Source organism: Mus musculus, chromosome 13 (assembly GCF_000001635.26).
Source record: "Mus musculus strain C57BL/6J chromosome 13, GRCm38.p6 C57BL/6J".
NCBI lineage: Eukaryota > Metazoa > Chordata > Mammalia > Rodentia > Muridae > Mus > Mus musculus.
In genome coordinates, this window is record NC_000079.6 from 24,061,949 (window position 1) to 24,079,458 (window position 17,510).

Consider the following 17,510-nt stretch of genomic DNA (forward strand, 5'->3'; position numbering starts at 1 on the left):
TGCTCACAAAAGTTGAAGGTCCAGCCTGGGCCTGAAGTTCTAGTCTGAACTTCCACACACATGGACTGCTGGTGTCAGAAAATGAGGCAATTACTTTAAACTAGTTTTAAAAAAATAGGGTCTTCTTTGCCCCTTCTTAGAATTGGGAACAAAACACCCATGGAAGGAGTTACAGAGACAAAGTTTGGAGCTGAGAAGAAAGGATGGACCATCTAGAGACTGCCATACCTGGGGATCCATCCCATAATTAGCCTCCAAACGCTGACACCATTGCATACACTAGCAAGATTTTGCTGAAAGGACCCTGATATAGCTGTCTCTTGTGAGACTATGCCAGGGCCTAGCAAACACAGAAGTGGATGCTCACAGTCAGCTATTGGATGGATCACAGGGCCCCCAATAGAGGAGCTAGAGAAAGTACCCAAGGAGCTAAAGGGAACTGCAATCCTATAGGTGGAACAACAATATGAAGTAACCAGTACCCTCCTCCCTCAGAGCTCATGTTTCCAGCTGCATATGTATCAGAAGATGGCCTAGTCGACCATCATTGGAAAAAGAGGTCCATCGGTCTTGCAAACTTTATATGCCTCAGTACAGGGGAACGCCAGGGCCAAGAAGCGGGAGTTGTGGGAGGGGGGGAGAGTGAGGGGGAGGGTATGGGGGGGACTTTTGGGATAGCATTGGAAATGTAAATGAAGAAAATACCTAATTAAAAAAAAAACTTTAAAAAAAGAATTTTGGAATCTTAAAAATAAAAAAGTGTCTTGACCAAGTCAAGTATATTTCCGCTAAATTTCAGACTGCATTCAAAAGCTTAAAATGATATATTGAATTATGTGGCTGGAAAGTACTGAGGGAAATAATTGCTGCTTTATTGTTGGAGAGGGAATTTGAAAGAGGTGTTCTAGTTAATTCAAGCCCACTCCAATTTTTCTCCAAGCAAATCACAGCAGGAGAAGAGCAGCTCTTCAGCAGGAATGTCTCTTTTGATTTTGAACCACGTCTGACACTCATTAAAATAACCGAGCGAATGGGAGACAATTAGTGAGCTGATAGCGCTAAGCCAGAGCCTGAGCCACAGACACTGGCTTCTCACCTCCACCCCAACCTCCTGCCAGTTTTTAAAGGTATTATATTGGAAGTGGTGACAAATTAGGGATAATTAATCAGTAACACAAGAACTGCACCCTTCAAACCCTGAACACCCATAAGAAGCCCATGGGAAAAGCTGCAGATGGTATGGATAGCAAATATGTTATTTACAGATTTATTCGTGTGTGTGTGTGTGTGTGTGTGTGTATGTGTGTGTGTGTGTATGTGTGTGTGTGTGTATGTGTGTGTGTGTGTGTGTGTGTGTGTGTGTGTGTACCCATGCTTGGACATACTTGTAAAAGGAGGTCAGAAAAAGGTGTCAGGTTCCTTAGAGCTAGAATTGCGTGGTTATGAGCTGGGTGCTGATTTTATTCCTCTAAAAGAGCAGCAAGCAATCCCAATCGCTAAGCCATTCTTCTGACACTGCTTATTGTTTTTATTTTTTGTTTTGTTTTGTTGTTTTTGTTTTTTGTTTTTTTTTTGTTTTTTGTTTTTTGTTTTTTTTGAGACAGGGGTTCTCTGTATAACATCCCTGGCTGTACTGAAACTCGATCCGTACCCCAGGCTGGCCTCAACCTCATGGAGAGCCACCTGCCTTCCAGAGTGCTGGGATTCAAGGCGTGCTCCGCCACATCTGAGGAGCATCAGAGCAGGCTGTGGTGAGCACCCTTGTCCTCCCAGTGCTTGGGTAGCTGAGTCGGGAGGATTCGGAATTCCAAGTCATCCCCCATAGAAAGGAGCCTGAGTGAGTGACGCCCCGCCTCCAAAACAAAACGAGACCACCACCACCACCACCAATAACAACAACAAGCGCTCTTTGCTTGAACATTATAGTGGTCCACATCTGTAATTCCAAGCATGAGGCATGAAGATTACATGACTTCAAGCCCAGCTTAAGTGATATCTTTAGTCCTAAGTAAACCTAGGTTATAGAGAAGGACTTGGTCTCAAAACAAAGCAAACACCAACCACCACCACCAAAAACAAAAAAAACCAAACCCTTATGAATTCAGGTTGTTTTTTAAAGTTTTCAAGTCATTCTCTTCTTTTTGCCAGAACCTAAATTTAATAGTTGTTGACCGAGTACTGGATTTTTTTTTTTCCAAATAGATCAATGGTACACGTTATGTTCTGTGATCTAAGAAATAACCTTTCAATCCAAATTAATATAATGTCTATGCCTAACTTAGGGCCTTGACCCTTCCCTAGTATAACTGCCCGTGTTGGGCCTTTACAGAAACATAAGCACTGAAATTGAAGTCAACATGAAATTAGAAATCTAGGGGCCATCAGCCCTTGAAAAGGCCACTCCTCACTTGAGTCATCTTGAATGTTTCCATCCGGGAGGTACATGCCTCCTCCTCCCTACACATCAGCACAACACGTGTGTTTTTGGAAACGAGAAGCTGCTTCCTGCTTGTGGTCCCTGAAGGCTCTTTCCAGGTCTGAGGAACGTCCGTTTTCAAACAATGAGACGTTAAAACCAACCAGTGGCACAGCACTTTGCGGGTGGGCTGGACACCCGCAGGGGCTTACCATACAAGTGTCTAGGTCTTCCAGCCTCTCCACCTCTGTGAGATCCTCTACCGTGAGGATGGCCCGTTTCACCGGCTTCTCCTCCACCAGCTCCACCTCTAGGTCCTCTCGCTGGGGAAGGCTCTTGTTTAGCCTGCTGAAATGGTTGGCCTAGCGTCAAGAGAGCACAGGGGGAAAAAGAGTTGATTAGTGAATTCCTGAAGATGTCCTCCACAAGCTGGCACTGTAGAGTACCTTGCAAGTCTCAAGGAAAATTTGTTATTAAGTGATTAATTAATTTAGCATTTAAAAAATAGGTCTTATCCTATTTTCTATATCTAAGCCTACCTGATGGAGACCCTCCCTCTGCTTTGGCCTCCTCTCCTGGTATATAAGAAACCTCATAAGTGCTGCTATCAGGACTGGCAAAATGGCTTTGGCAGTAAAGCATGTGCTATGCAGACAGAGCTGGTGAGTCAACACACACTTACCACTGTCCACCTTCCACATGCTGGCAAGAGAACAGACCCCAAGGACCTCTCTGACCGCCCTCCGTATGCACCCAAATACACCCAGTAAAAAGTATAGTTTGGAAAATTTTATTTAAAATTAATAAATGAAAACACTACTTCATCGAGAAGAAAATAAGTAGCTTTCCTTTTATTTATCTTACTTAATAGCGATTTTATTTTGTATTTAGTTGCTTAACAATATCTAATGTTTAAAAATGATTCCAACTTTCACTATTTTTTAAATACTAACAGGAAATAAAACTTAATAAATTACCTTCCATTGTTTCCATATATGGGATACCATATTTGATGAGTCATTAATCCCACTTTTATGTCTTAGTAAATGTAGAAACACGAACAGTATGGACTGGAATGACAGGGTGTTTTTAGACACCGCAAGGGATGAAGCAGCAGCTGACAGAGTCCACACAAGCCCAGGACCTCCTTAAACTCCAGTGTGAGGAAACTAACTGAGACCAGCTTCCTTCCTCAAGTAGCACTGTTCTTATACACTACTAAATTTTCATAACCCAGACCAGCAGAACTGATGCTAAAATGAAGTTCAAGGCAACAGGTCAGGAAGGTGTGGATTGATTGTCAGGACCATCCAGGAATCACACCTGGCCTGGCTGTGACTCAGCAGGGACGGCTTGCCCTGCAGATGGGTGTCTCCCTCCCACAGGCTGAAGGGAAAGGGGAGTGTCCATCTCTCCCTGCTTCCTGTTGGTGGCTGCAATGTGACCCACTGTCTCAGCTCCTGCTGTCATGTTAACCATGGCAAGGTGGATTGCTCTCTCCAATCACAAGACAAAATAAACCTATACATACTTAAGTTGTCCTTGTCAACTATTTTGTTACAGTAATGAGGAAGAAAATAACAAAGTACATTAATACCAACCCTTTTCAAGCATAAAAATAAGGGAAACAATACTTTTAGTATATTCTCCATAAAAGGCAAAAAGGTGAACATTTCAAACTTCCCATGATGGCTTCCCAGGGAGAGTCTGGCCATTGTATCATCTAGTATTGGCAGCATCCCGGACTCATGGGACATCAGTAAAATGTTCCTAAAAATAGCATGTTCCAGGCCAGCCAGGGCTATATAGTGAGATCATGACTTTAAACAAGTTTTTAAAGACTTTGGTGACCCTAAACAATGAAGTTCCTTCCGGCTGTCAGGAGATGAGAGTACAGCTTCTTTAGCCTGATGAGCCAGAAATGTGTTTTCTATACAAACCCAATCTGGTACAGGTTGCATGTTGATAACAGACAATAGAGAAGAATTTAGAAAACAAAAAACATGTACTTAAACAAATATTGTGGTCCTGTGGAATTGTTCTGGAAACTTCTTAGTAGCCCTCTTCTGGTTTCTTAACTAATGAATATTCAGACTGGTAATGTGTTACTGGGCCAGCAGGGTCCCTAGGCAACATTTGCAGTACTGTTGCTATAGATAAAATTGTCTTTTGGATTTTAAAGGAGAGTCTTAGCCGGGCATTGCAGCACACACATCCTGGAGGGGGAGGCAGGAGAATGAGTAGTTCAGGATCATCCCTGGCTATGTCTAGAATTGAGACTAATGTGGGCTGTCTGTCTGTCTGTCTGTCTATCTATCTATAGCTAACATAAACATAAGAGATTATCTATTCTGAGGAAGGAGTAGTGGGTAACATGTGTAATAACAGAACATAGGCGGCTGAGGCAGGAGGATTGCCTCAAGGTCAGTCTGAGCTAAAATTAAGACCAGTCTTAAAACCCCAAACTCATTCTGAAATAATCCTATCAAAGCAATATTATGAGCATATGTACAGTATATAACTAAAAATGTTTGTTTTAGACCCAAACCTTTGACCTTCATTAAAACTGGACAAGATTTCTAGAAATGCTCACTTCTGGTCATTCAAATCTACTGCATCCCAGGATGCCTAGAAGCAGGAGAAGAGGGAGGAGGAGTGATAGGCTCTCCGCCTATCAATCATGCTGAGAGAAGACAGAAAAGAAATCACACCCCTTCCCCGAACCCAAAAGACAAAGTTTCGTTCCTCGCTCTGCTCCGGCACTCACCAGCTTCCGATGGCTGCTGGAGAGAGAATCCAGGATCTCATCGACGATCCGGTCAGACAAGAACGAGGCCACTGTCAGCTTCACCTCACTGTGACAGCAAAGAGCAGGGAAGCTTTTTAACTTGTATTGGGGGTTTAGTAAGAATGGGGGTGGGGCTGGGGGAGGGGGCACCTGTGAGGCTGTGCCGATCGGCCAACTGGGATTCCATTCCTATCTTTGAAAATGGAATGGAAAGACTATGAGGATAGGACTAAGGATTCCTCCAAAGTAACTCTTAAACACAGTAAAACACACAAGGATCAGGCGCCCATTGTCAATGTCAACCTGTCTTCTTGAATTTGCAGCTTGAAAGATTTAGCGGCAGAAATGGAAAACACCTGGACGAAGAGACACTCAATAGGAACCACAAGGACCATGCGGCACATTGCATCTACTAACAGACATGAGCTGGCCTGCACTGCAGAGAATTCAGAAAGTCTAGTCTGGGCTATTAAGCCTCAGTTATCCCTTCAACGTGCACACACGGCACATAAAATGCTCACCCATGGAACCGTGACTCTCTTTCTGCCTTGACTCACTACCGCGCTTGGCAACGTTAAAAACGCACTGTAACAGAGGCTATTAAAATTTTTAGTTTGATGCCTCTTAATCTGAGCCCAGTTGATTCCCCAGCAACAGAGGGGGCTTAGCGGATTTAAGTGACAGGCTCAGTCACCAGACTCCTTCCAGATGGCTCCTGTGCTGGTTAACATTCCAGCAATTCACAGGGCTCCACAGTCCACAAGCTTTAGGGCTGAATCAACCAATTTAAAGTGCAGGCCTTCGCGTGTCCAAGATCTCCAGGAAAGTGTTAGGAAGCCAGTCACGTGTACCTCAGTCTAGAACTGTCTTTGGAGCTTAGCCTGCTTTTGAAGTCAATAATTTTTTTTTTTTTAAGTTTTCAGAACAGGCAAATGAGCTGTTAAAACAAAATTGCCTAACCCTAAAAAGCCAAGGTTGAATGTGTATTTGTGCAACGGGAAGATCCGTGTAAACCAAGTGTGACCGTTGGTACTGAGACGTCCCTACTCGGGATGGTTACTGCTAGGGGTGCAGAAGGAGAGGCTAACACTGATGCATGTGTAAATCTGCCCAGTCCACTCTGTGTTCTCAAAACAAGGTCTCATATTTAATTACCTAATACTTTAAGCTGGAGGTGACGGTTCACAGTCAGAATCCCTAGACTCAGTAGGCTGAGGCAGGAGGATTGACATGAGTCTAAGGTTGGCCTAAACTATAGACAGACCCTGCCTAAAAAGGAGGAGGAGGAGGAGGAGGAGAATGACATGACATTTAATTAAACACATCAGAGGTATCCAGGTGAGATTCATACCAAAAACATGGGCCAATGTCCTACCTGGACTTCCAGAGGACACAGGAATTTGATGGTAAAAGCATTTCCTGATTCTCATTTACCATGCCTGAGATTATGTCTCTTTCTTCTCATTTACCATGCCTGAGATTATGTCTCTTTCTAACCCTCTAGGCTCAGCACTTCACACTTATCTTTCTCCTTCTCTCTGGAGATGGGGAGGGGTGGTCTATGGACTCCATGGTGTAGTGCCAAAGTGAAAACTTTAAAAAGCCACTACTGTTTGATGTCTCTGATGTCTTCTAGCATGTTGTTGCTCATCTGAATATTTTTTTTATCAATATTCACAAGTAGGTAAAAGGGGAATCTTAAAATGTTTTGGAACTTGGTGTTCGGCCATCTCAATCCCCAAATAAGAAGGGTAATGAGAAGAGGCATAAGAGAGAGAGGAACTGAGTACAATGGAGCACTGATGACATGAGGTCTGGGAAAATCCAAGCAAGTTTGTAATTACATCTTCTGAACACTGAGATCTTGGCATACTCCTCAAGAAATTCCAAAAAGATATCTAAAGACTGCAAAACCTGGAATAAAAATATGGCAATAGAATGGGAACTCACTCTAGAGGTCTGAGGCAGGAGGACTGCTGTAAGCTTCAGGCTAGTCTGGGCTACAGTTTCCGTATAGCCTAGGCTATAGATTGAAGACTCTTTATCAAAACAAGCAAACCAAACCAAACCAAACCAAACAAATATAACCCAGACACCAAAAACAACAAAACTGTCAGGGAGGTAGGGGGAGGAGGGAGAGGGAGGAGGAGACATGCTCAGACTTTAAGCCAGTGACTTAGAAAGTAGCCAGAGTCAAGAGCTGGGAATTACACTCATGTCCTCCTCCTTATATATAACACCCTTCGAGAGCTTTAGGCTCTATGCTCTTCAGTAATCTAGATATAACATGGCAAGACTCTTACCTGTGTATATAACCTGTGTATTAATGCATAGCTATGTTTACATACATTCTCCTCTGTCTCCTAGCCATGGATCAACACACTCCTTGATGATAAAGCCACCAATACTATCCTGCCAGGAAACCTGGTCTGTGGCTCACATACTGCAGCTCCTTAGCTTAGTACCATGATGACATACCTGATTTTGTTAAGAATGTCAATCCCGGACTGTTCCAACAGGACATTTTTAACAAAGGTACGTGGGATGGAAATCTTTTCGGTGCTGGCATGGATCAGGTCCTGTCGGATGTGGGCTTTTCTCATGACGTTGGGGCAGAGGGTCTCGGCTGCGTCCACCATGGATTCTAGCAAATCCTACAATGGAGCAGAAGATGTAAGGACATAGCCGTCAGGAAATGCAGAGGTCAACACCAAACCCTCAGAGGGCAGGACGGTCCTGGGGTGCAACCAAGGTCTCCAGAATGCCCCTAGGAGATTTGTAACGTCTGGGTTACTGGTGAACTGAAGGAATCTCTTTAGAGCAGCCGTTTGGCAGGACCTGTCCTGCGCGTCATTCGGTCATCTGACGAACTCTGCGTGGCAGCTGAACTTGACACAAGGCCAGGAGTGAGAAGAATAAAACACTCGAGGGGCAACCTTTTACACAGCGACTTGTTGTAGCAGACGGATCTCCTACATCCCAGAAAGCATGCTTAACAGACATTTAAACTGGAGAATTAGAGATCTCTAAAAGATGTATGTCATTTCCCAAATCACATAAACCTCTAAATTATAATGAACCATTCAGTAGTTCTACCAAAATGCAACAGACAGTAGAAAAAAAACCAAAGCACCAGAAATGACTGCCAATTTTTACTCAACTAAAAGAAAAGCTTTCATATGAGGTAAGAGTTGTTATAAAAGAACAGCAACAAGCCACATGAATGATAACAGATGCAAACATTTACAGAGAACCCTATAAACAACCTTAACAGCAATAGCCAACACAACACATGTGTGCACAGCCCTGCGGCATCTGAGAAATGACACTGCGGATCCCACCTTCCAGCATCCGTGAAGACGGACAGGAAAGCTGCCTGGGCAAATTTCTGTCACAGCTGAGGAAAGTGTGTGCTGAGGAATGTCCAAGATGGCTGCTGGGACTCCACTGCAGAAAAGGCATCTGTGTTCCTGTCAGAGCCTAGTTTGAAACCCAGCGGAATGACACTGGACAAAATTATCCACTTGTAAGCCTAACAGGGAACAACAGGTCAAGATGGCACTTGATACTCTACAGCATAAGCTCATCCAGGATGCTAGCAATCGGGCTGATTCTGATATGCCTACTTTATAAACAAGGACAGTGGGCTCAGAGGAGGGAAGTGACTTGTTCAGGGGTACTCAGCAGTTCCTGTCATGGGGGAGGTAAGGCTAGGGGTCTCCTGCGGATTTCCTCTATTTCCTCTTCTCTGCTTTCTTCTGACACCCCAGTCTGTGCAAACCTTTGTTTCAGGACATCAGTGACAGCAGCAGCAACAACATCAACCTCAAAAACCCTAAATATAGAATAAGAACTCAAAAGATCCTGCTGACAAAATCAAGATCAAATCCACTTGAAATCCTCCTAAACCCATCTGGCCTCGAATCCTAAGTGAATTTGAAATTTACCGGTGAATTTTTTTCACCATTTAGCCTGAGGGAAAGAAAAGAAGAATTTCCAGTCCAAAACAAACATGTTAAAAAGTAAGGCCAGAAAGAGAAAAAAAATAAGTCCTTACATTAAAACATCAACAAAGAAACAAACAAACAACAACATCAACAAAAACAACCAAAACAACCAAAAAAAAAAAAAAAAACCCAAAACCATGGCCACCACCACCAACAAAAACCAAAATCCACCCACATCTATTCTCTATAACTGTCCCAGCAGTAACTTTAGGGGCCAAAAGGGAAGGGCAGGAGGCAAGCTGTCTTTCTGATGCTTGACATAAGCCAGTGCAGACCTTCACTTTGTCCTAGGCATGGTGAGGAGGCTTTCTGAGCTAATAATTTTGAAAAATAGCTCAAAGAAATATTTGCATTAAAGAATCCACCTGCTTTAGCTCATGCCATGACATACTTACTCTAGAAATCCTGACAATAGAAACAGGGCTCCTTCAACAATGAAAATTTGCTTTGGTAGTGAAATAAGGAGTGATCCTTCCAGTTTAGGTAATTCTAGAAATTGCACTTTATTACACAATTTTTAGGAAATCAATCTATTATAAGGTTACCAAACGTAGGAAAATGTGAATCCCCTCCCCACCCCCAAACAGCCTACGCCCTTTTCTAGGTCAGTGGAAGAGAGAAGAGAGGAAGTAAAGGGCCTTTGGCACGGCGAGTGTAGAGAGGTACAAGCTTCGGATAGAAGCAACACTGGATTACGGTTCTCTGAACGAGGACTTGCTCTGATTCATGACGGCCGCTTTCAGAGGCAAAGGAACCTGAGTCTCACGAGGTCCAGGAGTGTCATGTGGGCAGGGAGCAGGGAAAATGCAAGCACAGCCAGCACTCAGGCTGTGGGAGATGGCGGCCTGGGGGCTAGAGAGGAGCGAAGGTGATTCTGGGACAGTGACAAGCAGAGCACATTGGTGACTTTCAGTGAGTGCTCAGAAAACTCTGCGGCAAATGTAAGACAAGCCTGCCCACAGAACACGATCATCTATATCATCTCAAGCATTTCAATGCAAATGCCTTTTACTTTGGATATTTACACCCTACTTCCTCCCAAGAAAATTGAGCCAAAATCAATTTCATCCACTCCAGGCAGTTAGGGGGGACCAGGGCAACCCTCATCTCAGACACAATGAAAACTAGCAATGTTGGAAGCTGTTTGACAAGAAATGACCTGTGGCCATGTTTCTTGCCAATTTAAATGACAGCCATCCTTACAGTCATTAGAAATTCTTATAGTAGATGCTCTAAAGGGGGTGTGTGGGGAAGGAAGCAGATGGAAATAGGAAATTTTCAATAGAAAATACAGGGCTGGGTATGTAGCTCACTAATCAAATGCTTACACAGCAAGCATAAAGCCCCGCGGCCAAGCTCTAGCACTATAAATAAATAAACACTCAAGCTCTATTCTGGTATTAAGGAAATAAAAACATACAGTAAGTTGTTTTTTTTTTTTCTTAGCCCATTATATTAAAAAAATGTTAGAGGTATGATGCTGTACTCAGTACTGCTAAGAATATGATGGACAAGCAGTTTCCTACACTGCTTGACATGTTTGCAAATCTATACAAAAGCATCAAGGGCTTCACCCAGCAATGGGTCAGTTACACAAATCTGTCCTAAAAAAAAGTTCATCCAAAATTAGAATAGGTCACGTGGTGCATCTACGCGGCAGAACGCATTTCTTAGTACGGCCCCTAGAACCGATGCTTTCTTACGAGAACTGCACTTGTGCTATCGACTGCGGTGTACATGGTTCTGAATCATTTGCATGGCGACATCACACAGATGCAAGCCTGGGTGCCTTGGCAGCATGAGATGTGACCTCTGGATTCTGGGAATCCTTGATAAGTTTACGGTTGGTATGGCATAAGCTTTTCTCAGTTTTCATATTCTACTGTCAGAAATAAGTAACAAAGTTTGTTTTTTATTCATAGAAGAGTATTTGCCTTGTACACTTTATTCTTCATGAAGGATCCAAGTGCTATTTCCTAACCTGTGGTCTAGCAGACGCTGAAGCAGCCCACTGTTCTTTTCTACCCTGCTGTCTTTGTTCAATATATATTCCAATAGCCACACACAAGTGAAATTCACACACACATGAGTGTGCCCATAAGAGCTGCACAGTGAGCTAGAGTAATGCACAGAGAGATAGGTAATGCCCAGGAAGCCATAGCATTTTCTGCCTTATTAGCTTAATTTTCACAGAGTAATTAGTATATTGTAAAAGTGCCACTCGTTTGTGCCTCAGCTCCTCCACTTGCTGCAGAAGTTACACTCTCAGAAGAAAACAGATTAAATACTTACAGAAACTCAAGGCAGCCTTGGGAGGCAAAAGTCCTTCTGAATGTGAAACGTCTCTGGGACAGCTGGTTTTGGGAATCACTCTTAGAAAAAGCTGCTCTTAGGTTACCCACACCCTCCAAAAACTTAGGAACCATTTAAACCCCCTTTCAGTCAGTAAGCCAACAGCAGACCTCTGTTTATTTGAGGCCCCACAGCTCCACTCTAAATAAGTCTGTTCATTCTTGCCCAGCCACATCAAGGATGTTTGGCTAAGCACCTACTGTCATGCTCCATATACGTAGCTTGGCGGTGTTTACACACAGTTCCACCAAAAGTGAGACTTACTATGTAGGGAAGCATTCTAACTAGAGTAGACCTCCTATTGACTTCCAGCCTATGTGTCTGACCAGTTAGTGTGCATTTATAAACACAGGCAGCTACAGTAGGAATGCCATCAAACAGAGTTACATCATCATAAGTTCATTCTCAAGATAACAAGATCCACAGACCTTCAGTTGTTCATCCACCACTCTTGTGACTTCTCCAGCCATCGACTCCAGGGTCTCCTGAATGGGACTGGATGACAGCCCACTGGCTCCTGCCCAGGATGCACCGCCCACATGATATAAATTGGGCAACAACTGGAAGAAAGGTAAAACATGACCTTGCAACTGAAAAAAAATATTTCAATAAGCATCAAGACCACTGTGGAGTTATAGAGAGGTAAGAAAATATATTAGAGATCGACCATCCATTCTCAGCCAAAGGCGCGGATGGTAAACTGAGGCCCATGCTCTTCACAGGCATCTGTCCATGCTCAGTGAAACCCAGCAATGCTAGCATGATCACCACAGAAACATTGGCAGATGGCACAGCCATTACTCTCAGCAGCTCTCAGGTCACAGAGTCTGTCAGTGTCTTTGTATAGCCCTGTCTTTGTCTGCAATGTGAGGATTGAGGTATTTTTACCACACTTTGGTCACTGAAGATGCAGGTAATTTGCCCCTTCTCTTCAGATATCAGTTGGTTGTCCCATAATTCCACACAGTTCTGACATGCTGCCCAGACTGATGAATGGCATAAGAAAGGACTTAGACCTATAAGAAAGTGCTATGTCGCTCAACTGCCAGTCACACATCCTAGGTCATCACCGGTTAAGAAAGCTGATTATAATCATGGAAGACAGCTGGAGGGAGGCCCTGAGTGGGAGAGGAGAGGGGGAGGGGAAGGGGGCCAGGAACGGGCATGGGAGCTCAGGAGAGAGGCCCCGAGAGCCAGGAGAATGAATTGAAATATTCAGCTGCTGGGGGAACCTCTAGAAGTCCAGAGACCCGGGATGTGAGAAGCTCCCAAGACTCAATGTGGATGACTTTAGCTGAAATGCCCAACAGTGGGGAAATGGAACCTGAAGAGACCACCTCTATTAGTTAGACAGGGTCCCCACTGAAGGGGTGTAGACATCAACCAACCTTCAAAGTTTTTTACCCCAAATTATTCCTGTCCAAAAGAAATGAAGGGACAGAAATGGAGCAGAGACTGAAAGAATGGCTGACCAGTGACTGGCCCAGCTTGGGATCCATCCTATGGGCAGGCACCAATCCCTGACACTATTACTGATGCCATGTTGTGCTTACAGACAGGAGCCTAGCACAGCTGTCCTCTGAGAAGTTCTACCAGCAGCTGACTGAGACATGCAGTTACTCACAACCAAGCATCGGGCTGAAGTTGGGGACCCCTATGGAAGAGTTAGGGGAAGGGCTGAAGGAGCTGAAGGGAGGGTGACCCTATTGGAAGACCAACAGTGTCAACTAACCTGGACCCCTGGGAGCTCCCAGAGACTAAGCCACCAATTAAAGAGCATACATGGTCTGGTCCAAGGCCCCTGGCACATATGTAGCAGAGGACTGCCTTGTCTGGCCTCAGTGGGAGAGGATGCACCTAATTCAGTTGAAACTTGAGGCCCCATGGAGTGGGCATGCCCAGGAAGGGAGGGAGCACCCTCTCAGAGGCAAAAGGGAGGAGGTATGGGGGGAGAACTCTAGGAGGGGGTCTGTAGAGCAACATTTGAGATATAAATAAATTAAATTATTAATAATGATTAAAAAAGAGAAAGAAATCAGCACAGGTACAAACAGGACAAACACACTACCAGCATCTTATGAATCCTGAAAAGAAACTCACTGTTTTAGAGTTCTTAGCATCTCGCATGAGCCGCTCCGCTGCCTTTAAATCCTCCTGAATAGCATCACCCCCACAGGCTCGTAAGGAGTTGAGGTGATCCTGAACCTTCACACATATCCGGTCAATCATCTGTGGAAACCAGAGGAGAACCCGAGTTAGTACAAAAGGAAGACACAGAATGGGCCATGAAAATTCAAGAAAATGAAACGCGAAAATGTCTCGCTGGCATTCTCCAGAAGGGTGCTTAACCAATTATTAAATTAATCTAACTATATATGAAAGAAGCCAATGGCACATTTAACTCCAGGAAAAGAGGTGAGACATTTTGGTAAAAGATATAAGGCATTATTTTTTCTTTCTTAGAAGAATACTCTGTAGTGAATCCTCTTAATGATCCAAATCTTGTAGCTCCCAGCAATGTTCTGCTAGACAGTGACTCTCATTAACTGTCATCGAGTGCCCTGTGTGTGTCAGACACAGGAGAAGTGCTGAAAAAAAAAAATGCCTCACACACTGCCAGGACTAGTGACATGACAATAGAATGCTGACAGTGGGTCTCTATTGTATAAAAGCCAAAACAGCCTCTGGAAATTGGCAGTTCAAAAATTCTGTTATATAAAGTGCTTCTCTTTATAAGTTAAAAACCACTAAAGCACAGTAGCAGGTTGGGGGCCAGGGGCAGTATGCTAGAGAGGTAGCTCAGTTGGAAGAACACTTGCCCAGCATCTGTGAAGCCCTGGGTTAGATTTCCAGTACCATATAAACTGGGCATGGTGGAGCACATCAGATATCCAGCATGTGGGGTGGTTGAGATGTGGGGATCTGGAGGTTCAAGTTCATCTTTGCTACAGAGCAAGTTGTGAATTGCAGATTGGGCTATATGAGACATTGCTTTGGTCAATAAAGGAGGGATGTGTCTTGTTATATTAGCACAAGTAGTGATGAAGGTAATTTCACTAGTGTCTAACCCAGCCGCTTGGCCTCACAAGTACTTGAATTGTTTTCAGTGGGTCAAAGATTGAACTGTAGAACCCAAAGGAACTGCTGGGCATTGCATACACAATGCCTGTAGCAGAAGGTTAGAATATCTTTATTTAGATCTGCCGTGGTGCAGACCTGCTCTGGAGTGCCCCACTTACTTCCCTGCTCTCCCAGGAGTGGCTGCATTAGCTCCTGTGGTGATGGATGTTATGTACCATGGGAGTCTCTTGACCAGGGTCTCACTCCTGGTCCTTACATCCTCTGGAACCACAAGCTGAAATAACCTCTACTTCCTACAGTTATCCAGCAGCCACGGTGATCCTCACAACCCTTCCCGGGCACTCTCAGCACAGCTAACACTGCCTATTGTATGGCCTTAAAAATATAGTGTCTAGCTAAGTAGTTGGAAGATGGACAATTTAAAATCACCCTCAGCTGCAAAGCCAAGTTCAAAGTCACTCTGGACTATGTTAGACTTGTCTCACTAGCATAAAAGAAATACTTGCTGTGTTCGTGAGATGGCTTAGCAGATAGAGGCGTATGCAGCCCAGCCTGAGATTTGATCCCTGAAACCCACATGACAAAGGAGACAACTGGTACCTGCAAGGAGCTGCCCTCTGACCTCTGTACGTGGATGCATGCCACACAGGCATGCCTACCTTTTGCTCCACATACGAATAAAGAAATGTAAAGAAAAACAAAGTATGCACACTTCAGAGACCTCATAAGAAGTGTCCTGGTCCATCTGATAAGTCATTGAATCCACAGAGTTTAATTGTTCTCTCACTTTTCTTTTTTAAGCTAAATTACTCTGTTCTTTCTGTTTTGAATAATTCAAAATTGTGTCTAGGAAGCTAAAGTCTCTTTCCTTTGCCTACAAATTAAAAAACAACAGAACCCTCACCAAAGGAGGGGGGAACATGGTAGAAATTGCTTTGCATAACTGATGCACTGGGTTCAGTCCCATCCAGAGCTATAAAATGAAACATAACTGTATGCAGTTTTCAAGCCCTGTAATTCTAGTACCCGAGAGGCAGGGACAGTAATTTCCAGGACAGCTAGGGCAATGCTGAATGCCCCTAGGAGAGGTGGTAGAGTGTGTTTTCAGAACAGCACAGAAGACTTACATTCTGACCTTAGAGCTGGGCTGCAGCTGCCCCTCTCAGCCTTCCTTTTATACAGTTAGGCTCACGTTTCTTATCTGGTATTGTAAAGACAATCACTCAAAGCGTCTATTACACTGACAAGGGGCTATTGAATGTATGTGTTGATGCAACAGCTCTTCTGCTGTAAAATTCACAGACTTCTTGTAAATGGTCTATCTTGAGCTCCACATAGGCAAAAGTGTGTAAACAGTTTATTTCGCCTCCACTCACTACTTCCAGTCTATGCTTACAGCAGGAATCGAATGCTTCCTGCATTCCCACAATGCCCCACAGAGAGCTGACTCTGTGTTTCTAAAAACCTTCATGATGAGCATAAATCCTTACTCTTCAAACTGGCCTATTGATTGAAACAAAAATGGTCATCAATAATTCACATCTTACTAAGAGAGTGACTTTCTAACTTGAGAAGATAAACCACATACACAGCTGATGTTACAAAGGGCCAAACTGGGCGGCCTGTGCAAACAACCCCAGAAAGCCGGTCCTCTGCACCAATGCTACTGACCGAAGAGCCCCCTAAAGTGTGTCACCAGCTTCCACAGAGGAGAGAGGGTTTGAATGAACTCCACAAAAATAGTCTCCACAGGAAACAGTTTTAAAGTCAAAAGGAAAATAAAATTTTAGTTCTTCAAATAAGACAAACTCTTATATCATTCGGGCTCTTCCAAGCATTTGTTAGAATTTAACAAAACCAAATGTAGCACACTTGGTGCCTAGGAGATGTGAAAGGCAAGCTGTTTACTGACGATGACATAGGACAAAGTGCAAAATGGGAGGGGGGGGCGATCTAGGTGTTTCACTGTCATTTCGTAAGTCATGCCACTAAAGCATGTAATTGAAAACAGTTACAGGAGGTGGAGCAGAGAGACCACTCTAGTTATCCCTGACAAACCTCATGGCAGATGAATGTGGTCCTTTCAGTGAAGCCTGTCTGCTTCATTTGACACCCACACACTCCAAGTGTTCACTTTTCTTTTTCAGACTAACTCCTAATGGAATCTAGAACCATCTGGGGGGGGGGGGGTTGGCCTCTGAGATGGCTTGTGGGGGATTATTTTGATGACATTGACAGAGCCTGTTCACTATGGGTGGCACTGCATGGGACCCTACACTGCACAATCAGACAAGGGAATTGGGGAGGAGCAGCGTGCACCTCCCACCCTCAGCTTCCTCACTGTGGTTGTGCTGTGTCCAGCAGCGGCAAAGCTCCAGCTGCCTTAACTTCTTCCCTCGGCCACTGTAGCTTTCCTGGGCAACCTCATGTACCACAGAGCGAATGCATCTGAAATGTGAGATGCAATAAGCCCTTTCTCCCTTAAGTTGCTTGTCTGGGTATTCTATCATAGCAACAGGAAAGAGACTAAGACTGCCAGAGTTTGAGCTCCTCCCATTTCTATGGGACTGTGCACTGTTCTTGGAGGACACGACCTTTCATTATCTAACGTCCTAATGTCTCCCTAACTCTTGCCATATATGCCACCTCTCCCCTTGAGAACTTTAAGAACCAGGAGAACACAGTGCTCACAGCTGATCCGTGACTTGTTTTCCCTCCCTTGTCTTCTCTTGGTTTCAACACTTCCAGGCATCACATTAATGATAAGCGTTTTCACAATGATATAGTTCAATGGTCACCGGCAGACTGGCCCTAGTTGAGATACACTTCCTCTGAATCTGCTGTTTTGTCTGCAACCCTCAATGAA

The 17,510-nt window shown here is 44.1% G+C and overlaps 1 protein-coding gene across 22 annotated transcripts in view; it reads right to left on the reverse strand.

Annotated features, from left to right (window-relative positions):
- Carmil1 (capping protein regulator and myosin 1 linker 1) overlaps positions 1–17,510 on the reverse strand; it is a 268,322-nt gene that overhangs the window by 49,468 nt on the left and 201,344 nt on the right. For all 22 annotated transcript variants that reach the window (XR_001780810.2, XR_001780811.2, XR_001780807.2 and 19 more), the window contains 5 exons: positions 13,664–13,792; positions 11,992–12,123; positions 7,683–7,858; positions 5,184–5,271; positions 2,629–2,778 (listed from right to left, as the gene is read on the reverse strand). Coding sequence is in view for 16 of the 22 variants with exons in the window: in XM_017315585.2 (XP_017171074.1) it covers positions 2,629–2,778; positions 5,184–5,271; positions 7,683–7,858; positions 11,992–12,123; positions 13,664–13,792 (675 nt within the window). In the remaining 6 variants the exon portion in view is untranslated. The remainder of the gene's footprint in view (positions 1–2,628; positions 2,779–5,183; positions 5,272–7,682; positions 7,859–11,991; positions 12,124–13,663; positions 13,793–17,510) is intronic.